Source organism: Ciconia boyciana, chromosome 2, assembly GCF_034638445.1.
Source record: "Ciconia boyciana chromosome 2, ASM3463844v1, whole genome shotgun sequence".
In the NCBI taxonomy this organism is placed as follows: Eukaryota; Metazoa; Chordata; class Aves; order Ciconiiformes; family Ciconiidae; genus Ciconia; species Ciconia boyciana.
The window spans coordinates 121,492,355-121,516,215 of NC_132935.1; the positions used below are offsets into that span (position 1 = coordinate 121,492,355).

Below are 23,861 nucleotides of genomic sequence, written 5' to 3' on the forward strand. Positions count from 1 at the left end.
AGGAATCTGGTGTCAATAAGGAAACTGAGAACCAGATGTGAAATAATTGTAATTGTATCAAACAGAGAAAATAGAAGGGAATGAACTGTACTGATTCAGATGGATGAGTATTAAACTACAGAGGCCCTGAATTAGGGCAGAAAGACTCACAGGCATGCCTCTCCGTCCAGCTGGTCCCACTGGGCCCTTCTCTCCAGGGTCACCAGGTTCACCCTGTTATAATTGAAACATTAAAGGCATTAGTTTGGCTCATTCCGGAGAATTCTTCTTTCTGAAATGTAAACTTGCCTGCTAGACTGAAGTGTACTTATACATTTTATAGACTACTTGATGCCGGTTGAAAGCATTCCATTACAGATCATGTTTCATGGAAGGTTCGTTGGGGTGGAACTGGAAAGAATATGCTGAGCATTCATGCAGCTAAACCCCAAAGGCCTTCATTCAATAAAACTCCCATTGTGATAAAGAATAACCAGTGAAAAGAGTGTTTTCTGGAAAAAGTTATGTTAATGGTAGCAGGACATAGCCTGGAATTCTACCAGCCTGAAGCATCTGTCAATAGCAGACAATATTTCTCAGGCAGGCTGCCTGCACTGTGGTCTTAAACCTCTTGCAAGTTTTCTTTTCTTCAGTTCCTTTTTTGGTTTTCACTTTCTTAATGAACTTTCTCCTAACAAGAACCCCAGTATTAAACAGCACAAAACCACACTGAGAAAATGGAATGTATGATGGATTAAGTTCCTATGTTTCTTCCCAATTTTTGTCACTGTTTCACTGTATGTTTTCACACAGTGACTCTTCTCATAGTAGCATTTTGACCTTCTGATACCTCTGTGTCACTGAATGTAATAATACACTGAATGTAATAACCCTTCAAAGAGACTGAAATACTTAGCTAACTGGTATTCTTTATGCCTTTTAGATCCAGAGATGCATCAAGATGTAAAATGAGTTGGTTTTTTTTTTTAATAAAGTAAGTCTCCCATATCAATGCACATTAATTAAAAGAAAGTAAGTGATAATATTTATTGTAAGTAAGTGAACCTTAATGTGGACCACCTATTAGTATAAGCCTTTCTGTTTAACTTCATGTTGATTCAGTTTTTCTCAACACATTCATTCCCATGTAATAGACATCATAACAGTCAAGGTTCCTTGAACTGGTTAGGAATCTTCAGAACAAAAAGGTTAAAATAAACAGCTATGCTTCACTGAACGTGGAAGTTCAGATTGGACATCAGGAAAAGGTTCTTCACTGAGAGGGTGGTCAGTCACTGGAACAGGCCCCCCAGGGAACTGGTCATAACACCAAGCCTGTCAGAGTTCAAGGAGCATCTAGCCAACACTCTTAGTCATACGGTTTAGTTTCAAGAAGCAGGGAGTTGGACTTGATGATCCTTATGGGTCCCTTCCAACTTGAGATATTCTATGATTCTGTGATTAACTGGTACATATTTTCAACAGATTGGACAGATTCTAGGAATCATAAAACAAGCTCAAGGGTCAGCACTGCCATGTCCCTACTGCATTTTGTGAGAAGCCAGGCCCCACTGAGAGCCATGACCACAACAACAATTAGAACAGCAGCCACGGCAACACTAAAAACTTCTTAGTGTAGCTTTGACACCTGTAAGATTACCTCGAACACATCACTTGCCTTCCCATGCAATCTAAAAACATCTATAAAACCCAACATTCTTCACATGTTCTATAAGAACAAGTGTTAGTTCATGCTTCTTCCGTCAGATTCTTGAATGAATGATGCTGTTAGATTGCTGCAATTAGGTACCTTAAAAATCTTTACCTTTGCTCCTCTTGCACCTAACTTCCCAACAGAGCCAGGTGAACCTGGGGTCCCCAGACTAGCCTGTAATCAGAAGTATCAGTTAAAAGGTGCACAATGAAGATTCAAGGGCTCATTGCACTCAAGGATTCATTGCCACTTAAAATTATTACAGAATCAGTCTAAGTATTAGCACATCAACAGGCTTTTGAGGACCACAGTAAGAGTTACTGGTCAAGCTATCATTCCAGTTATCTCCTGTTTCTGTACAACTGCTTTAAAATTCTCAAAATGTTTTTAAGTATGACATGAATGTTATTTTCTATCTACATAGATACCTAGTGAATACATGCATATGTGCACAAACAATATGAATATATACACACGCGCAAATGGGTGTGTAAGCATGAGCGTCATTACACGACTGAAGCAGATGCCCACGGCTGACAGAGTAGGACATTCCAGTCCTGAGTTACACTGGTGTAATTCCAGAATAAGAACCCCCAAATTCAACAGCATTACACAAGTGAGAAGATCAGCAGGCAGTGCTCAATAGTTACAACCTCATCATACCCTAGCATTAAATCTCACAGGCCATACTTTAATGAAACCACTGACCATTATCTAACTTTGCCCTCAACTACACCACTGTACATCTGTATTTATACATGCTGCAAGCCATGCTGTTAGTCCTTGATACTATAGAACAGAGTGGAATCTAGAGCTAAGGCTTTTCATTGCAATCATGCAAAAGCTTGGTAACACTGAAGTTCACTTCCTATTCACCCACCTAAACTTATTTTCAAGGCTGTTATTTTATCATATGAGGCTGCAAATCAGTTTCCTTAAGTACTATACTGAAAAATCCTCAGTTTCTTATTTCTCTAAGTTTTTTTAAAACTCCTTATAAGAATAATATCAACACTGAGAACAAAAAGCCCTAATGTGTGCAGCAGGAATATATTATTTAAAGCTCACCAGAGGGCCTGGCACGCCTTGTGGTCCTGGAAGTCCTCTGATCCCTTGTAGTCCTTTTGGGCCCTGATGTAAAAAAGGCATTGAAAAAAAAGTCAGTTCAATGTTGATAGCCTTTCAATGAAGATTAGATTGCTGCAATGACCAGAATCCAAGTGCCTGTTTCACAAGCCTTAGTGCACAGGTTAAACTTCTGGCTGTTTGGTTGTAGGGATTTGCCTGTGTGAAGCAGCTGAGATGGTCTCTGCCTAAGGGCCATATTCAGAGCACCGCTGCGGTGCCCAAGATACCAAGGGAGCTGTAAGCAACCCACTATCAACTAGGCACACTTTCTCCAGATGCCTATATCTTAAAACTTAAAGTTAAGAGCACCTTTAGAGCACCTAAGAGCATCTTAAAACTGGAAGCTACTGTAAGCAGTCCACCACCATAATTCTCTTCAAAATGACTCCACCAAGCAAATTTTTAAAACACAAAGCTTTCCTCATTGGTTTTGTCAATCAGTATATAATTTTCATCATTTCAATGCACCCTGGAAATATAGTACATTCAAAAATGCAATAGATTTCATGTACTTATTGCTAGCAATTTCTAATTAATTCATTTTGAAGATATCTGCTTGATAATATCCTGTAAGCTAGAGATGTGTTGGTTCAATTATTTATTTCTGCTATTCACCTTCCTCTTTTGATTTCACCAGAAGCTGCACCCACATAAACCGAAACTTGCCACATTTAATTCCTCAGGGTTACAGAGATTTGCCAGTGGAAGAATCTTACTCATAATATTAATTAGTTGAAGTAAGCAAAGCATTCCAAAAGAAAAACAAAAGATCAAGACTGACAACTCATCTTCTCCATAGCTAACATAAAAACAACTCAGAAGTTCTTTTAGCTACCTGTGGGCCTGGAAAACCAGAGTCTCCTGGGTAGCCTGCTTCCCCCAGATCTCCTTGCTCACCCTGCCAGAACAAAAACAACAAAAAAAGCAACCAAACCAAACAAATTAACACCTGTCATGTGTACATCAACAGATAATTTCATATCTGCACAGAGTATTAGTCGAGAGAATGTTTTTGAATGCTCCCAAGCAGCTTTCAAGCAGCTTCAAATTCCTGTTGAAGAAAACTCAATTAAAAAGCAAAAGAGTTGAGTAGCTTTTTGTTGTTGTTTAGGGTGTGTGATGAATATAAGAGCTGCAGCACAAGAGGTCAGTTCTATCTGCTTTGCATTTTGTTAAGTGCATTTTACACCATGGTCTCAGCAACATTCCTGCATTACCCTTGTCCTTGTCCCCTGCAGAGACCATGAGAAGTCATAAAGCCAGGGCCACAAGGGCAGATCCCTTCACCCTTATCCATGGAGAACTACTCTGAGGGGGAACCATGCCTTCACAATTCATCCTAGAATTAGAAGTCTTTATAGTCCCCATCTTTCACTCTGGTTACTCAGCAAGGCAAGTCAAATCTTCCTTGATGATGGGGAAAAAAAAAACAAACAAAAAACCCCACAACTTTTCCAGCTCCCATCTACATAAACTTGCCATCTAAGGATGAGTCAGTTTAGCTGACATCCATAAGAAAAATTTGCTGCCTGCTGGATTGAGTAAAATGGTGATAATTAGCACCAAGGTTTTCCAGGCCTTGCAGATGTCCTTTCACTGGAGAAATTATAAACATATGTCTGAAGAGTCTCAGAAACAGACAGTTCTGGAAAGAATCTCCTGAGGAAAACTGCATTCAAAAGGCTGTACTGCCATTCTCTGCCATATGAATGAAATGAAAGATAACAATAACAATTTAAAAAAAAAAAAAAGGGCATTTGAGCAAGCCTATTTGTAGCCAGAGCAACAATACTGAAACACAGAACATCAGTTACTAGACTGATACCAGGCTTATGCCAGCTGTAAAAAAAATCAAATAGAAAGAGATTTCCACAAAAATCACTTTGACTGCAATGAAAATGGACAAATTTCTTAGGTACACTCTACCAGAATCCAAAACCTACAGAAAGTTTTCACCTACTTAAATTAACTTTGACTTTGTTGTTGTAACTTTTAACAGCTACTTAAATTAACTCTTCACCAGAAGAGCAGTTGTTCTTTTTTCTTTTTTTTCCCCCTTTTCCTTTTCCTCTCTCTCATGCCTTCCTTTAGTTTATTCTCCTTTCTGTCTTCGCTATTTTGCTTTGCTTTCAGAACACACACTGCAGTATTGTTCTTGTCTGTGACTAACACCTCTCTGAGGCTACACCACACCTTCTGTTCCTTCTGCCTGCTGACTACTTCTGACTGTTAAGAATGGCTAGCTGTGCTTTGTTAACTATTTCAAAAAGTTAATCTCCCTTTTATCACAAAAAGCAACAGATAATTTGAACTAGAAGTCCTGGAAAACTATCCTTTTCAGGATACAGTGAAAAGCAGTGTGTTCATGCTGACTGCAAGGGAAGTTAATTTTGTTGACGAGGGTGTTAGTTCAGTGCCTTTTATTAACAGCTAAGCCCAGTGCAAGTCCTTAGGCATTAGCTGGGTACGTTCTGGCTCACTGCCTGTAATTCGATTATTTGTCCCTGACTACGTCACCACCAATACCAATCTCCAAGTGAAAGAGGGATTCATTTCCATTCCATTCCAGCACAAAACCTTCCTCTTCCAGAAGGACTGGCCATATCATAATTCCTTGCAGAGCCAGATCCTGTGGTCCACAGAAGGGCCCTTGAAGACACTGCAAACATTAGGACTACACAGTTCTGCTTCCTGGCCTGGGGACACCAGGAAGCCTGCACAGGGAATTCTCATACCTTCTGCTGGTAAAGCTATGCCCTGTGGCAGCTTTGCAACACCCTGCCATGCAAGAGATCTCAGTGGGAGGACACAACGGCCAAAAGTCTCACCCAAGGATGGACGCCAGTGTCATATTGCAGGGTTTACTGTTCCATCTAGTTCCCCAGGAGACGTGGAAGACAGAAGAGGGTAATTCTCTTTGCCATTTGCTTTTTACACCTCTTCAATGAACAGGTTATTTACATAAGCTGTGCTCCGAACATGGGTTGGGACCTAGCTTTTAATGCCTACTGACCCATGCAAATGTTCCTGGCTATACTTTTAGGAGTCAAAGCTGGTCACCAAGTACTTAAATGAAGTTCTCTGTTGCTGTGAGGTTCAGTCATCACTCTTCTTCCCTACCATATCACAAAAGGGTGGTCTCATCACTGGGGGAGGGAGCCCGCATGGAGATGAAGAGGGTTGTCTCAAAAGGTTCAACTAATTCTGCACTCTGTGATTTTACTAAACAAGTTGAACATTTTTATTTTCTAACCACATCAGAGTTCTTGTGCTTGTTAGTACAACAAAGATAAGGTACAAATCCATTTCCACAGACCAATTTTTGTCCTGTTATCCTCATAGCTCACTTGGATTATTACTTTCTGCTGGTACCTGACAGAAAAATGCAAACAAAGATTTTGAGAGTTCAGCAGCAATCAAATGGAAAAAAAGAAAGCACAAAGCTACATCATTACTTAAGAAATGGATTTCTGAGCTATTAAGCAAGAATTGGAATAATTAAGAGGCAGGCTTGATGAATATTGTTCAATATTTTAATCTAAAATGTCTGCATAAACCCTGTAAAGAATTTCTGAGCTAGAAATAGGGATGAGTAACTATAAAATGCTCATATTCTTTCAAGTTACACTGACCCCTGTGAGTAGCCAAAGCATGGTGCTTTCCCTCTACTGGCAGATAGCATCAAAATCTTCCAGAGTCTATTCCCAGACAGTGAAAATTCTGGATTCTCAAAGTGAAATCCAAATTGTGGTTTTCAGAAACCAGGTGGGGCAGAGGTTTCAGCACAAGGCCTACCTTGCTGATGCTGGGATGTGACTGGACTGTAGTTTGGGGAACTTGCAGGACTCTCACTTCTGACTGTCATTTCCCAGTGAAAAATTAATTTGAATCAGCTTAAATGTAAAAAAAAAATCTGTGTTACCTGGCTGCAGCACACAGGAAGACAGTAATAAAGGTATAGCAAAACTCTGCTCCTCTCAACAGGAGAGGGACAGAAAGCCCAGAAATGAGAGTCAAATCAAACACTGTGCTGCTGCAGAAATATTACTACCATAAAAGACACCTCACCCCTCCCAGTAGCCTTTTTCCTTTGCTGAAACTTATGTTCTATGTTGCATTATTATGGTTATTTTCACTGTTATCTATTAACATCTTACACTTGGCCTTCAGTTTAAATGCTTGTTGCTGTTGCAGAAAAAGCACTCAATCCATGCAAAAATTTAATGAAAAATCATGAACCTTTTGCCAGATTAAGAACACAGCAAGCACTTCAATTTACGTACTGCATCCACAATTAAAAACATGAGAAACGTATCAAACTTATCAAACCGAGCAAACTGTTACCCGGTGTCCTCTAACAGAAAGTTTTGTACAGGCTGAACACTTTCATATTGTGAACTTTGATAAAGGAAACAGGGTTGTGGAACAGACTTTGAAACAATTGCTACTTGAGGACTGAGACAGAGTTCATGCGCTTCATCCTGTCTCCTCTTTGATATTAGGACTGTGCTGAAATTGCATGAGTATGACTTGGAAAGAAGAGATGGGGTAAAGCTGGTCTGAATTTTGCCCTGACCATGCTTTTGAGTGAAGAGTTGCATAGAACAAACTCTACTCAAAATGCTGGTTTGCACATTTATTCAGAAGCTACAACTCTGCCCATTCCCCAGACTCCAACACAAGGGCAGGACTTGAAGAGATATTCCATCCTGCAGGTACTGACAGTATCATACACAAAATTGTGATGTTTCCCTGGGTTTATATGCACTAAGATAAAGGGGAAATGCTATACCAAGGCATATACCATCTTCCTTATCTGTGATAGCAGCTCTGCAGAGAGTTGGGTCAAATGTGAACTACTTGTGCTAGAGCAATGTGTTTGCTAGAATGATCATATAACCTATAGTTGAGAAAGCAAGCAATAGGATAGCGATTAAGGGATATATCTTGCAAGCAGATGTATGGGAGTCATTGTTTTAGATGTTCTTATAGACTCCTGCCAGGGTGATGGAAAAAGGAAAATGTTTGTTTACCCTGTCCTAAGGAAAAGGAAAAAAAAGAAGGACAAGGAAAAAAAAGAAGGACAAGGAAAAAAAAGAAGGAAAAGGAAAAAAAAGAAGGAAAAGGAAAAAAAAGAAGGAAAAGGAAAAAAAAGAAGGAAAAGGAAAAAAAAGAAGGAAAAGGAGAGAGAGAACGCGCGCGAGAGAGAGAACGCGCGCGAGAGAGAGAACGCGCGCGAGAGAGAGAACGCGCGCGAGAGAGAGAACGCGCGCGAGAGAATTTGAGTGTTCTCAGGTTCCTAGAATTTAACTTTTACTTGCACTAATCCACTCTTGAATATAGCTGCTTTTAGATTTGCTTTGATAACTGTATTTTGTCATTTATACCCTGGGACAAACAAGCTTTCTTTTCCAAGCACATTATCTAAAACTTCATTTGAGAGAATGGCAGTGATGTCTTTACAAATGACATCTCAGGAAAGTTTCCTTTCATTGTGGCTCCATAGGGTATAGGTCTAGGAAAACCAGGGCTACCACCTAACAGTGACAGGAGAGAATTTTCCACCAGAGGATCTTTCTGGAATGATCAGTCAGCATGCACTGGGGTTGACCTATTCCTTACATTCTATACAAGCATTCAAACTACACTATATTCTCTTAGATATCTACTTGGGAAATTAAATTGTTTCCAAAATCTTAATTCTCTTCTATTCTTTGAGCCAATTTTCAGAGCTGCAGTTAACACTTTGTTATGTTTATGTTTTAGTAAAGCATCATTTAGAACTTGCCTTTATTTTGTCTCTGCTGCATATGCGCGTCACGCATATATCTGTGTGCGTGCAGCAAAGGAGGAAAAAACTGTCAGACTTTTGGCTTTATGCTGCAGGAATGCAGCCTGACTACTCATTTCCATCATCTTTAGCAACAGTCTCCTCACTATTTACGTTCCCACTTTTGCCTTAATGATAGAAGTAACTGTCCTTTTTTTTTCCAATGAAAGTTCCTTTCCAATTCTAAATCCTTCAAGTCAGGAGGGCCTTTGGTACATCCACCTGAGACCCAAAGGCTGCCTTGGCTTGAAATAGACTGTTGATTGTTAAACACTTGTGTCTTGGATCACACTGGAATTTCTCCCTTAAGAGGAGCAAACGCTGAGGCTGGACATCATATAGCTGCATATAGATAGGTAGGTAGCAGCAGTGTCAGCCACTCACCTTTATACCTGGAGGCCCTCTTCGACCTGCTGCACCCTAGGAAGGAGTGGCATGAGAGATTACATCCAGAACACTGAGCAATATGTGAAACAACAGCTTATAATAAAATACATTATACATACAATCAAATAAAATACAGCTTATAGAAAGCAGAGATTATTTCCAAAGAAAGGTTTAAGGTAAAAATGAGAAAAGAGTGGGTTTGCAACAGAAATTCTTACACAAGTAAGCCTTATTTTGAAAAAGAAAAAAAGCTTTAGACCCTTAGTTAGTGCAGAGGGAAGGTATCTCAACAAAATTCTGGAAAACATCTTCCCAGCGTCCTGGTTTCAGCTGAGATAGAGTTAATTTTTCTTTATAGTAGCTAGTATGGGGCTATGTTTTGGATTTGTGCTGAAAACAGTGGTGATAACACCCTGATGTTTCAGTTGTTGCTAAGTAATGTTTGCACTGGTCAAGGACTGTTCAGCTTCCCATGCTCTGCCAGGTGCACAAGAAGCTGGGAGGGGACACAGCCAGGACAGCTGACCCCAACTGGCCAAAGGGCTATTCCATACCACATGACGTCATGCTCAGTATATAAAGCTGGGGAAGAAGGAAGGAAGGGGGGACATTCAGAGTGATGGGGTTTGTCTTCCCAGGTAACCGTTACGCGTGATGGAGCCCTGCTCTCCTGGAGATGGCTGAACACCTGCCTGCCCATGGGAAGGAGTGAATTAATTCCTTGCTTTGCTTCGCTTGCGTGCGTGGCTTTTGCTTTACCTATTAAACTGTTTTTATCTCAACCCTTGAGTTTTCTCACTTCTACTCTTCCGATTCTCTCCCCCATCCTGCTGGGGGGTGGGAGTGAGCAAGCGGCTGTGTGGTGCTTAGTTGCCGGCTGGGGTTAAACCACGACACCAGTCAGCCGCCCCTTGGCTAAAATAAAGAGAACAAGAGCCCTCTTCTCTCCCTCTGAGCTAAAAGGTCTGCACCACTTGCTGCTGCACACTGCTCAGCAGCACCAGTGAATGGTACTGCTAAAACTCCCATTACTAGAGGCTTTTAGGATGTTTCTGCAGCCTGACTGAGGAGTGACCATCATTCCACCCTTCTGACAGACTAGAAGAGGTGCCTTCATAAGTTCCAGTCTCCAGTGGCATTGCTAAAAAGAGCAGCTCAGCTGACAGTGATTTTATATATAGGCTTGAACAGGCATATGGAACTTGCAGTCACAGGGAGGAAGAAGGGATAGAATTATCTATGGTGAAGTTATGAAGCAATTAAGGCTCATAGAAAAGGTTGTATTGAGTTTAAGGCTTGTGACTTCACATGAATGAGACCTGAAATTAATGGGACAGCAAATTCCTGATTAAAAAAACACCAAAAAACCAAAAAACACAACACATTGCAATACACATCAGCTACTAAATTTGAAGCCAATATGTTTCACTATGAAAATTTTAGAATATTTTTGTTCCCTCTCATTGCAGGAATTTTAAGTGTGGGATAAAAGGAAGAAGAGAAAAATTGGTTTTCTGAATGGGAACCCCACTGTATCTTGTATCAGTTACTTTCACCCTGTATTGATTACTATTCTTACATCAGGGCCAGCATCACCCTGCTCTCCTTGGAGTCCAGGTGGTCCTGGGTCTCCCTGCAAAACAAAGTAATGAACAAGCTCTTTAAATACTCTTTCTTTTTCTTGTACTTACACATTCTTCTTTATACATTCCTTCTTTGTTTCTTCTCTTAAGTAATTTCATTGCAATCAGTTGTATCACGCTAAATGCTGATTATTGTTTTCTGCAAATCATTTACAATCAGAAATTATTAACCAAAGAGATCATGCTTGCTTTGGATTTCCAATCCATCAGTTACTAACAGCTGATACTTGGTCAAGGCTTTTGTGAAATCATTTTTGTTGACTTCCATCTTTCAGCTGGACTTCTTAAGATGAGAAAGTTTGATGAGGTCTGTTTCCAAAAAGTCAGCAAAACACAATTATTCTCCGAAGAGTGACCCTCAGAGTTTTTCTACTGCTTTCAGCACACTCTACATAGACATACATGCACACACACATGTCTGAACATGTCCACACAACCCTACTTGTTCAGATAGGATCAAACTTCTAAAATAGTGGATTTTTCTCACATGTTACTAGTTCTCACCCTCTTAAGCTTTCATCTACCATCACTTATATACTACTGGCCAACTACTTATCATCTTTGCTTATTCTTTCCAAACAAAGTGCAATGGTAAAATGGGCTGTGCTTTTCCATTTCTTTTCTTGCAGTATTGCTCAAAAACCTCATAAAAATTCAGACATCACTGTATAAGCATATATCCCAGCTCTTATATTCTAGATACAGGTCAAAATGGAGTTTATCCACCACCCTGAGGAAATAGCAGTTACATAGTAAAATGAGTACAGCCTGTTGATACCCAATGCATTTTTCCCAGCATGGTTTTTAACATTATCCTTACAATCCATTACCAGAAGCCTCTCAGGTTGGTGATGTAAATTTGTGTTAGAGTAATACATTTATACTAAATCTGTATCTTCCCTTAGCTCTATATTATGAGAATATTTCCAAAGTCTTTGTTAAACTTTTTAACCTTTTTTTTTTTTTTTTTTTTTACAGTATTAAGCACTTCTCAAAGCTTTCTGTGTTGCAGACATACACTACAGGCAAAATACAAAATAGAAGAAAAGAGCTGCCTAGTCACTGGACAGCCAATAGAACTTAGCAATTATGCAAATCCTCTCTCCATAATATAGAACTACTTGCTTACCTGCCGTGCTGGGTTTCCCTTTTCACCCTTAGGACCAGGAACATCATTGCTAGTCCCAGGATCTCCCTGGAAAAGTTAAGCAGAAAGCTCAGCATTTTCAGTGACCACACCTTTACTACTCTGATTACAGAGGCAGGATATGGAAATAGGATTAATGAGATTTGTCAGCCAACAAGAAATACAAAGGCTATTTTAAATGAAGGTGCTTGTGAGAACACTATATAGGCAGTTCTGCAAAGTCCACAAGTTTCTTTTGCAAAGAGATGAAAAGAAATATTACTAATGGGCAACAAATTAAATCCTGAAAATGTGAAGCTCTTCTGGTTGTTTGAGTATAGTTAATTGGGTTAAGATCATAACTAGTTAGTGAGTTTCAGATGGGGTTACACTGGAATGGAGTTCCATTTAGCCACTTAATGCTAGACACAGGTGAAATCCCAATCTCTCAAAGAGGCTACTTACCATGACACCTGATTTTTATTTTTTTTTTATAAGCGTTAGAAGACAGGAGTCAACACTACATTTGACTGTTTGGAACAAGGTCTTTGGAATATGTGTGAGAAGACAAAGTTGTGATACAAGAAGTGTGGTGTCTCCACTGAAATTTTAGGCCTCAGGGACTGCATTTATATGGGGCTCTGGAGCATGCAAGGAAAAAAATGTCAGCATGAAGAAGTAACTTGCCTTTGCATCATTATAAATTGCTAACCAAAAGTCAGTGCACAGGGTTTTCAAGTGATCCAGAAATTCGTCTGTAGGGTGGGAACCACCAGGGAGGACTAAGTAGCTCCAAAAGGAGTTATGTTGCCCATGGTAAAAACAAACAAACAAACAAACCAACCAAAAATGCAAGGAACAAGCAGAAGACCTGAGGCTTAAACACCTGCTTCCAAGCAACATATCAAAACACATCAGTCCATCTGTATCTAAAGAGTTTAGGACTCCTGGAATATGCCATACTTCTTGCAGACTACTGCACCATCTAGGATTGTGAAAAACTCTTCAAATCACATATATTTCAGGCAGCTCCATCACAAAATCCAGGCAGAAATCAGTGCAACCTAACAAAAAGGAAGGAATACACTTACATGATCTCCTCTTAGACCAGATTCTCCTCGTTCACCTGGTTCTCCTCTGGGGCCTTTTCTGCCCTAAATTCATAAAAAGAGCACAGGCAATTTGGGTACAGGTAGAAATAGTATCTGTGGTAGAGGAAGGCCTGATAAGAGAACACAGATCTGTTTAAGTCAACAGAGCTACACTAATTTACAACAGGAGCCACATCATATTAGAGTACAGGCAGCTATTAAAAACAACTCGCAGGCATTACAGATAGTGTTACACTTTGGAAAGATGTTTCCATAAAATCTAAACATTACTATAAAGGATACTTCACCCGTTTTCCTGTGTTGCCTTTCTCTCCAGAAGGTCCAGGAAATCCACGTTCTCCCTGGACTCACAAAGGGAGAAGAAAGAAGAAAAAAAAATAATGGTTGTTCTTTCTGATAAATGTGGTTCCCCAGTTTTGTCTGGCAGAATCCAACTTCAATCAGATATGCAACTCTAAACACTAAACAACAGAATTCCTGTTCAGGTTTAAAGCCCATTCAAAGGCACAAAAATCTGTACTTTTGAACCCTGAGGTAGGTGTCTTTAATTGCACTGCACATTTAAAGCAATGATTACCTGCTCTCCATCAGTGCCATCAAATCCACTCTCACCATGTTCACCCTGTAGCAATAAGCAAAAAAAACCCTATTAGCATCAGTCCACTTGCCTCTTTGAGCAAAGGAAGAAGTGTTCACCCTACTTTTGGAAACTTGAGTAAGAATAGTGGTTTTCAATGGCTAGCAAGAATAATTAAGAATAATAATTATAAATAGGAATTAATAATTCAGATCTTAAATGAATTATTAACTTTTAAAACAATTCACAGTTAAGAACACTTAATAAGAACAATTATTATTAAAACTATAGATCTTCATCAGGATTTAAATTCTGCTTTTCCATCTGTTAGTTTTCAATCTTTTTCCCCAACTGGGCACCTTCAAAATCTAGATATATTCCAAAATATAACTACTAGCATCTGATCTAACATGTGATAATCTTGTAATTCTGGTGTCAACCATCATATGTGTATGTACTGTGGGGTTTTGGTTTTTTTTTTTCAATAATTTTATACTGTGAATGCTGTATTGAAAAGCTAGAAGGAAAAATCACGACAAAAACAATTACAGAAGTCTGATCTTAGGCTTTAGGACTTGATAAAGAAACTTCATTACTGTTTCAGCAATGTGATGCTGGCTACATAAACAGCAGTCACATTCCCATTCAAACACACACTGCTCTTCTCTTCCCTTTGTCTGCAAAAACGAATCACCACATTGCAACCATTTATGGAAGCCATTTTTTCCCAAAACACGTATCCCAACCTTAGGGAGTTTGCGATGTTAACTTGTTGTTCACATGAAGAATGAGGCTTCTGAACAAAGTTATAACTGTGAGAACCTTATTTCATTTACATATGCTCCACAATGTTTCAGACCTGGCTAAATAACACACTCTATTTTTAAAGGATATTTTGAAATGTTTCATCTGTCTTTCTTTACTAGGATAAAAATGAAGGAAATAACTGTTTTTATTTGTAGTGAAAAATGAATTTAGCAGAGACCACTGCCCTGAAAGCTGAAAGGATATTCAACAAATCACTGCAAGTGGCACAAGAGCATGTTGTAAATGCTAGTTAAACCAACAGGGGTCTGACTCTGATAGAGACTACAGATACAATTGCTTTGTAGGTTTTGATGCTAAACTTGCTTTGCAAAACCACATAGCTAAAGTTCCTGAGGAAAATTTTCATTCATTTATAACAGTTTTGTATGTACTACAAGAAAAATTATCTGGCTGTACATTTTGGTAAGATTAATATGTCACAAACAAGAATTTCTTGAATAAGTAGTCCAGAAAAATTTTGAGCACTAAGTAAGCAGTCATAACGTTTATTCAAGTCTTAATTTTTCCCTCACTCACTTCCTACCTCAGAAAACCTGAGCCAAACTTCATAGTATTAAATATTCAGCATTGCCTTTTTTTCTCCAAATAGCTGTACTACAATGCCTTGCAGACTTCAATAAACTGCCTCAACTTTACTAAGTTAGCAGTGTTGAATTGCATTTTTTATGTGCTCAAAGTTTCATATTTTTAGTTAAAATAAAATTGGTAGATATAATGACACAACATGATGAAGACATTCACATATTCATTGGATTTCAGTAGAGTTTGTGCTCCTAATGAATCTTACTGTACAATTCAACTTGGACAAATCAAAATCATCAGCAAGAACTCTCCCTCTTATTTAATTGGATGTTTCAGATATTTAAAGGAGGACAAATTACTTCAGGGAACAGAGCAGAACATGGAAAAGGGAAGAGAAATACACAGGAGAATTTAAAAAGTCAGTACAGAGCAGTACTTTAAACAGAGCTGAGGTATCAGAAACACTCTCCGAACTTTCTTACATGTACAGCTGCTCAGGTTTGGAAGCAAGTATCTTCTGAGTCTTTGAGGCTCCTAAATCTTTTCTAGGAGTGGTTTTGTATCAAAGCACTCAATACAATTTTAATTCCATTTTAATTGCTCTAGCTTGGAAACTAATATTGCCATTATAGATCATTGTCTTCCAGGCTTCACATTTTATTAACGAATTGGTGACAACATCTTTTTGATGAACAGGTATGTTTAGTAAGCAGAGTTGCAAGATCAGTAGATGACAAAAACAGCTGAATAGAAGTCTGGATATTGAAAAAGTGTCAATAATGATTCAGTGATAATGGTGTCCAAATGGGCAATAAATATTAGTCACAATCTTTTTTCCTCCTTTCTGCTCTGCTTAGAATACGAGATACAGCTGACTAGAATTACCACCTTGACAGATTATTAAAATAGCCGGTAAATTAATTCCTTTCCTGTCAATTAGATTAAATCAACTATGACTGCAACCATGCTAAAAATACAATACAAGTAAGAGTGTTGGTTTTTAATAACGTGATACCTAACAGCTCACGCTTAAATCCATTCTTATACAACCATAGCAAAAGCACATTAAATACTCTGAAGTTTTTACACTGTTTTCCTTCCTTGTTGATATTTTCATCATACAAGGTAAAATGAACTTGAAAGGAAGCAGAACACTGTTCTCAAAGAAAATTGATCACACATGAAAACACATACCTGACTTCCTCTATAGCCTCTGGCCCCCTGAAATTGAAAATAAACATAGATGAAAATTGGGGAAACTATTTTTATTGAGTTTAAGAAGCAGGGCAAAATAGCTTGCTGTGCAGAGGCATGCTGGGCTCAGTATTCGTAGTCCCTACCATAAAACCCCCTACGGCCACATATGGGATTGACTCTTTTCCTGTGGGAAGACAGTACAGCCTTCATTTTAATTCCCATTCTGTAAAGCTTTATAGTTTTACCTAAGACCAGTCTGGAGTTGGTGGTGGAAAAGTTACAGGCAAGTTGCCGAGTCAGCAAACTCCTTAGACATTTGACCATGCTTCGGTTACACAAAGTACCTCTCAAAAGGAGACAGCAAAAATTGTCTGCTGTTCTTACAGCTGGGTTTTACTGTCCATCCATGCTTCAAGAATACAGTACAGGGATTGTCCTCAGTACAGAAAACAGGTTTGTGGGAAACAAAATTAGGAAACGCTTCTAAGTGACATACTTGCCTTATGGCCTCTGGCACCTGGACATCCCCTGTCTCCTTGAGTCCCATTGAAACCAACTGGGCCTCTCTCTCCCTAAGAAATAAAAGAGAATGTTCAAACTCATCCATATAATGATGGTTACTGGCTAAGGCATCATATAAGATTAAAGCAAGACAGAATATATCACCATTCACTGCACTAAGGATGCAAATGGAAGTCACCTGGAAATTTTCATACTGGCCATAAAAGAACAGTCAGTTACTAGTTTGAGTTGCACCCTGGTTCTCTGCTCTCACTATCAGGCCATGTTTTAGACTGCGCCATGTAAAATCTCTGTACTTCAATGTAGGCCTTTTGGTGAGTCGTTTTTTAACTGAATATTGAATGCCTTTCCTCTAGTCACTGATCTCTGAAGACTTCTATTCCGGGTTTGTTAGGATGGAAGCTCTAAAACGAATTGGAAAGAGAGCAGCATCTCCCAGCAGATCCCCTTAAAATTGCCATCTAAAGAGGTAAACAGTGACAAATGAAATGAGAACAAACACACAGTAAACCTGAGAGCTCCTGTACTATCATGCAAAAGAGAAGACAAACTTGAAGAGCCGAAGATCAGAAGAACAAAGACCCTTCTTTCTTTTCTCCTCTTTAAAGAAAGGTCTCTTTCTCTAAACTAGCAAAAAAGCAACATGGATCACATTCTAGATTAAGTTAGACAGTGGTGCCACAAAACCACACCACAATATGAAAAAACAGAAGTTTAACCATTTTGGCCTGGCTGCATTGCCTATGTGAAACATTAAGACTAATTCCTGAGCTGAGTACTACACCATGATAAACCAAAGCTGTCCAGCATTATCTCCTCAACCTCCTTTCCTTGTGGCATCTTCTGTAGTCTATCAGCAGCAGCCTGCTTTCTGCTGTGTATTTACTACATTCAACTGGTTTGGATGCTTCAAATTCTTACCTTGTGGCTGGAAAAAAGTTTAGCCTCTAGCAAGGAACATTTACAACATGAAAGTCACTTGTAGGCTCACACGCAGGAGACAGAGAAAGTTTCTGAAAGTGTGGACATGACAACTTCTCATCCTTCCACAGTAAAGAAAAGGAAAACGAAGGGACCAGAAAACTCAGAGACAAGACTTCCATAATTTACCTGTTCTAGAAGATTATTCTGGATTCTCAGAAGGTCAAAAACAGAAATTCAATTTTATACACAAAAACAAATTAAAAAATGTTTTCAACCCTTCACCACTTCAAAAAAGACAAGACTTAGAATCTTTCAAATCAAAATGCTGTGGTGAAAAATTTGGGGCACCCCATTTCAATCTGTTCAAAATGTTTCTCATTTTAAAAAACCCTCAAGATTTTAATTTTAATTCCTACTTATATCATGCCATTCATATCTGTGAAAGGATGTGAAAATAGTTCTATTCCTGAGTAAAATAAATATTTTAAAGTCATTCTGGAAATTCCTTATATGAAATTTTATTCTATCATTCAGCAAATCAGGCCACGTGAAAAAAAAAATAAATTCTGCGGAAACTCCTCCAGTAGTTACAACCAGCAATTTCCAAAGAAACTGTAAAACTACCATCCCAGTGCACTTTCTTGATAATCCCAGATGCCAATTGTTCTTTTCCACTACTGCCTTTCTCTGAGTAGACAGTTGGCTTGCCCCAGGCTGCCTCACCAAAGGCAAATTCAGGCTGACCAATCTGCTGAGAGAACTGGAACTACTCCAATGTGGATTTTACAGTTATGTACAGAGAGAAATCCTTGGCTGGTTCTTGGTTTGCAGGCTTCTCACCTGTAGTTAGGAGTAATATTCATGTCATGGGTGCAGTGCTGTAAACCTAGCTCTGTGCTTATGGTGCTAAGGAAATTATGTCTTATTCTTTGGGGGATTTTTGTTTATTTGTTTCTAGACAGCAAAAGAGGAAGAAATACTCCCAGTGGGTTGGGCTTTGGCTTATGCACATTACGTTGAAGTTTATGTCAGGAACAGCACACTGCAAAGGATTTGGAAATCACCAAAACACACTACAAAATTCAAATTTGTTATCCAGTCATAAGATATTCACTCATGCAATGAAGGGAAGGGATGGCCTTTTCTATAAGAACTATCAGCACAGAACCTGGTACAGTCTGTCACGAAAAATGAGTATATGAGTTAGCCATAAACATGCCACATAAGATGCTGTTGCGCAATTCTAATTGATTCTTTTTCTGCATTAGAAGTTATTACTAACTATAGTGAGGTGCAGATGCACACAGAATCAAGCCCATATATTTACCTTCAGATACATGTTGCTTAACACATTTTAGTGAATGAGTAAGTGCAGACAGGTTCAGGCACCAACCAACAACATCCTAGCAGGAAGGAATAATGTTTACTTACAATCCCACCTTCCTCACCAGGATGGCCAGGAGATCCTGCGTAACCCGTACTTCCCTGAAAAACAGGAACTTAAGAGATAAGTAACACTGTTCTCCGAGCACACTGGGTTCATTTCTATCAGATTATTCTGCACGTGGAGGTAGAAAACATTTCCTGAAAATTAGATCTGGTTATGCTGAGGAGGGCAGACTCCATCGACTACATTTACACAGACAGTCTGCACAGTCCTATGTACTTGACATGGCTGTGAAAAAAAAAAATGAAACTACAAAGTTCAATACAAAATTTCAGTATGCTATTTCAGGAAACTGCCTGATGGGTTAACAAAGCTCATTGGGATATTTGGTCAAATTAAATATCTTCCTTCATGATTTGGCAGAGGAAACATTATACAGTAATGAAATTCTAAGGTGAAATGAAAAATATAAGGAATTGAAAACATGTTAGGACAAATATACTGCAATACCTTACAAAGACTTTTAGGAATATTGCAACTTTGTGTTTGAAGTGATGGAAACCTCATACCCTCAGGGCAAAAACTTGAAGAGAGAGAAACTAGCACGAATTGAATTACTAGGAATGAAAATGAACAAAAATGAGACATGAATTTGTTCTGCAAAAACATGCTTTTAGAATTGTAGGCTGTACAACCCAGGCATCATGTCTATCTGCCTGCAAAACAACTATGTCTACATTCTGAACACTGTTTTGTCTAAGCATGTTAATCTAGACATTTTAGTAAAACAGAAAGGTGTAAGAAAATAAACAAGAGTAATGGAAGAAATCAGTAAATTGGTTTATGAATAAACATTAGAAGACTATACTTTTGCTGAGAGATAACCAAAATTTCATTTAACTGCAACCACATAACTGAAGAGTGTGAACTACAGGTATAATTTACTTAGCATGTTACCAGAATAAGTAGAAATAATAGAATAAATAGTAGTCAAATGGAGACTACGTATACTAAAAACCTTAATAATGAAATCTACTAGCATGCTGTAGAAGTGGTGATATCTGTAATACTTGAAAGGCTTAAAACAGACAATATACAATCTTAAAGGAAATAATGTAAATTAGTACTGTATTGGGTCAGAAGAAACTTATAGAAGAGGATATTTGGAATAGCTAGAGGCACAAAAGGATAAGGCTCACACCTAGTAAAGAAGGATTATTTTCTACTCTCAGCTTGTTGGCTGGAAGTTTCTCATTCACAATAGCTAATAAGCCTCTTGGTTAATCAGACTTAATTTTTTAAATCCCTCCCCATTTTCTGTTGAATTGGTGAAAGAGAGTGCTTAATGATTTTTATATGTACGAATGATTTTCATCACAAAAATACTTTTGCAATAGGAACATGCAGCAGAGAAATGATCACATTTCATGTTTCTCCTTCCTCTGTCCTAACAGCAAAGTCATAGGTACATGCATGCATGCATGCTCTGAAACACTACAAAAAACAAAAACACTTTGAAAAATAAAGCAATTCTTAAGTAATGTCTGTCTTGGCTCTCCTACCTTCCTTCCAGGACTTCCCTGGCCACCACGATCACCATTTTCTCCCAGGCATTTACAAACAACCTTACAGCATTTCCTTTCTGCAACAGTATCCTGAAAAATTACAAGAAACATTTCATTTATGTATATTAACCATAAAACAAAGAATTATTTTCCCCCATTTGTTTATATCACAGAAGGACTTACAAGATTTCTCTGCAAGATGTTTGCAATCTCTGCAAACCCAACACTCAGAGGTTCATTGTATCCAAACCCTCTGCCAAACTCTACTTCCCGAAGTTCAGTCAAGTTCTGTGTATTGTCCAGGCCAACTAATAGAAGTGCATCAAGACCTTCAACATAAGTATAGATTTAAATTAGTGAATGCCTGGACTATATTATTTAACCAACAATATCATTGTGAATAACAACAGTTCTCTAAAAGACATTTCATGGCTTCAACACAGTACGTAAAAGAAGTCAAGCTATTGAGAACAAGGTATAAGAGAAAAATCCAGACCAGTAATTTTCCAATTAACTTCTCTCCCTACTTGTCAGACCAGACTGCTACTCAGTGCCCAAACAGAACTGTAAAACTGTTTTCTCCTGCAGAAGTCAGAGTTGGGTCTAACCTCTGGTGCTGCACTCATCAGTGAGACGGGGCGCCCTGAATTGCCGCAGCTGCTGGAGCTGGACTCCAGAAACCAGAACCATCTCAGGCCCTCTGCACCCCTAGGCATGTTTCGGGCATCATCTGCCAACCAGTGACAAGCCATCGTGTGTACTGGTTCACATGGAGAAGCAAAAACTCTCCCAGTGACTCCTGAGTATGACGGTTATGGCTGGGATAGAGTTAATTTTCTTTATAGTAGCTAGTAAGGGGCTATGTTTTGGATTTGTGCTGAAAACACTGTTGATAATACAGGGATGTTTTAGTTGTTGCCAAGTAGTGCTTATAGTAAATCAAGGACTTTTCAGCTTCCCATGCTCTGCCAAGTGCAGAAGAAGTTGGGAGGGGACACAGCTGGGACAGCTGACCCCAACTGACCAAAGGGCTATTCCATACCATATGACGTCATGCTCAGCATATAAAGCTGGGGAAGAAGGAAGGGGGGAACATTCAAGTGATGGCGTTCATCTTCCCAAGTAACTGCTATGTGTGATGGAGCCCTGCTTTCCTGGAGATGGCTGAACACCTGCCTGCCCATGGGAAGGAGTGAATGAATTCCTTGCTTTACTTGTGTGTGCAGCTTTTGCTTTACCTATTAAACTGTCTTTATCTCAACCCACGAGTTTTCTCACTTTTACTCTTCCGATTCTCTCCCCCATCCCACCGGGGGGGAGTGAGCAAGCAGCTGTGTGGTGCTTAGTTGCCAGCTGGAGTTAAACCACAACATGAGGAACGCCATATGAGCGTGGAGAGGTAACGTCATGTGGAAAAGTTGCAGTGGGGGAGCAATACATTGGGCCATTGGTAGTAGGAGGCTGAAGCATCAATGCAGTACTGTAATACCTTTAAAGCGAAGTGAGTCAGCTGCTTTTCTGAGATCTTCCAGCGAATCATCCAGTCCATCTGAAAATACTAACAGAACCTGCCAGGAAAGGGAGTAATGCCAAGTCAATTGAGAAGAGACTAAAAGTTGAGTCATTGTAAAAAGTACAGTTTGCATTGAAAATTGGCTATGAGGTGGTCAAATTGCACTTCACTATGGTAGATCTGAAACGCGTGCTGGAAAAAGTGCTGAGGAGCAAGGAGAACAAAACACAAAAGCCTCTCTTCCCTGACAGCACTCTCATTTGAGGGATTTGTCTTGCTGACCAGTTCATAGCATTGCTCTTAATTATATCTGTCATCTTCTCAGTATGCTAGGTGGAAGGCCAGTTCTGCTGTGACTTATCCACTTTCTCTGATGTCAGAAGAGTTCTCCTGTAAGTGAATGTGGAGAAGAACTTAGAGCAAACAAAAATTTCCCTTTCTACAAGAGCAGCTCCAGTTGGCCGTCACCTGAGCCACACCAGGAAGCGCATCCTCTCTGGGTCCAATCCTCCCTCCCTGCAGACGCTTATGTCCCCTTGGCCTTTCCACATAGGCACTCTCCACGCCTCCACTGCTCCACTCTTTGCCATATTTTTCCTTGATAAGACATAAGGCTTAGCTCACACAAGGACGCTAATCCTGACCCTTTGTATTGGCTACATTCCCACCTTTTCAGGCCAAAGAACTATAGTTAAGCCTCTTTCAGGGCTGAGGAAAGTTTCTTACAGTTCCCCTCCAAGCTGCCAGTTTCTTCCCATTTCTCTCCTTACCTTCCCCCTTCAAACCAGCAGAAGTCTTCTCAGGCCCCACTCATCCAGTGGATTAGGTTTCCCACAGAGAGGCTGCACAGGTGAACTGTCTCCTGCCCCCAATGGTCGTGACTACATCCTCCTAAACTTTCTCACCAACACGTGGACAAGCACAGCTAAAGCTCCTTCCCTCCCATCCTTCTTATTTTACATTCCCTATACAATGTACAGCTTCAACCAATCCGAACTCTAGAGAATTACTTCTGTTAAGGCAATTTTTTCCACAGATGACAAAGGCAAATGAAGTGACTGCCACACCAAACATCCCACTTCTGCGCTAAAGCAGCAAGGAGACCAGAATTTAAGAGTGGGCAGAGTTAACTCTGGCAGTGGAGAGTTCCCAAACATCCAATATGGTACTGATTCTACATTTGCTCAAGCAGAGTGTGATACAGTGGAGAGCTGGACCATGGATGGGTAAACACAACACAGACTGTTAGAAACAACACTGTAGGCCTGGGCTTGATGCTCTTTTCCAGTGATCTTTTCATTTTAAAAACATTGGGCGGGGGGGAATGTGACGTGTTAGCGTGGGCACTATATATGTTTACAAAGCTTTCATTTATATAAAGCTCTTGTTGGAACACATCTGAGTCTTGCTTTGTCAAAAATGCTGGAATTAGGTGAAATTTTGCTGAAAAACAAAAAAAAAATAACAAAGAAAAGAAGAAATGCAAACAACAGAGAATCACTATCCCTGATGAGGTTTATAACTAATAATCTTTACAGAACAAGCATGTTATTGCTCAGGATCCTAGGGAGATTAAATTGTGATTTAATGTGCATTCTAAAGTCTTGTATTTTCAATTTGCACATAAACAGTATCAGAAAGAAATATTAATCCACTGGTAAAGTGCTGAGATATGCAGCATATTTATTTCTAGTAATAATGCATAAGCAGAAAGAAGCTTTGCTTAACTCTTCAACAGGGATCTAACAGAATTGGCAATTAGAAGAAAAAACCCACTGCTTTTACTTGTATGTCAAAGAAGTTCTCTCTACTGAAGCCCAAAAGAAGCAAAATCCTATATGGTCATGTTCCCCGTTCAGAATAAAATGACATTTTAAGAAATCTTTGGAAAAAATTAGTATTAAATA

General features: G+C 39.2%; 1 protein-coding gene across 1 annotated transcript in view; it reads right to left on the bottom strand.

Moving 5' to 3' along the window:
* LOC140647252 (collagen alpha-4(VI) chain-like) overlaps window positions 1-23,861 on the bottom strand; it is an 83,432-nt gene that overhangs the window by 16,580 nt on the left and 42,991 nt on the right. Inside the window, 16 exon segments of the mRNA XM_072851612.1 lie at window positions 151-213; window positions 1,805-1,867; window positions 2,762-2,824; window positions 3,657-3,719; window positions 9,036-9,071; window positions 10,618-10,671; window positions 11,811-11,876; window positions 12,899-12,961; window positions 13,207-13,260; window positions 13,497-13,541; window positions 16,041-16,067; window positions 16,544-16,615; window positions 18,921-18,974; window positions 20,439-20,531; window positions 20,625-20,770; window positions 21,931-22,009. Coding sequence (XP_072707713.1) covers window positions 151-213; window positions 1,805-1,867; window positions 2,762-2,824; window positions 3,657-3,719; window positions 9,036-9,071; window positions 10,618-10,671; window positions 11,811-11,876; window positions 12,899-12,961; window positions 13,207-13,260; window positions 13,497-13,541; window positions 16,041-16,067; window positions 16,544-16,615; window positions 18,921-18,974; window positions 20,439-20,531; window positions 20,625-20,770; window positions 21,931-22,009 — 1,041 coding nt within the window.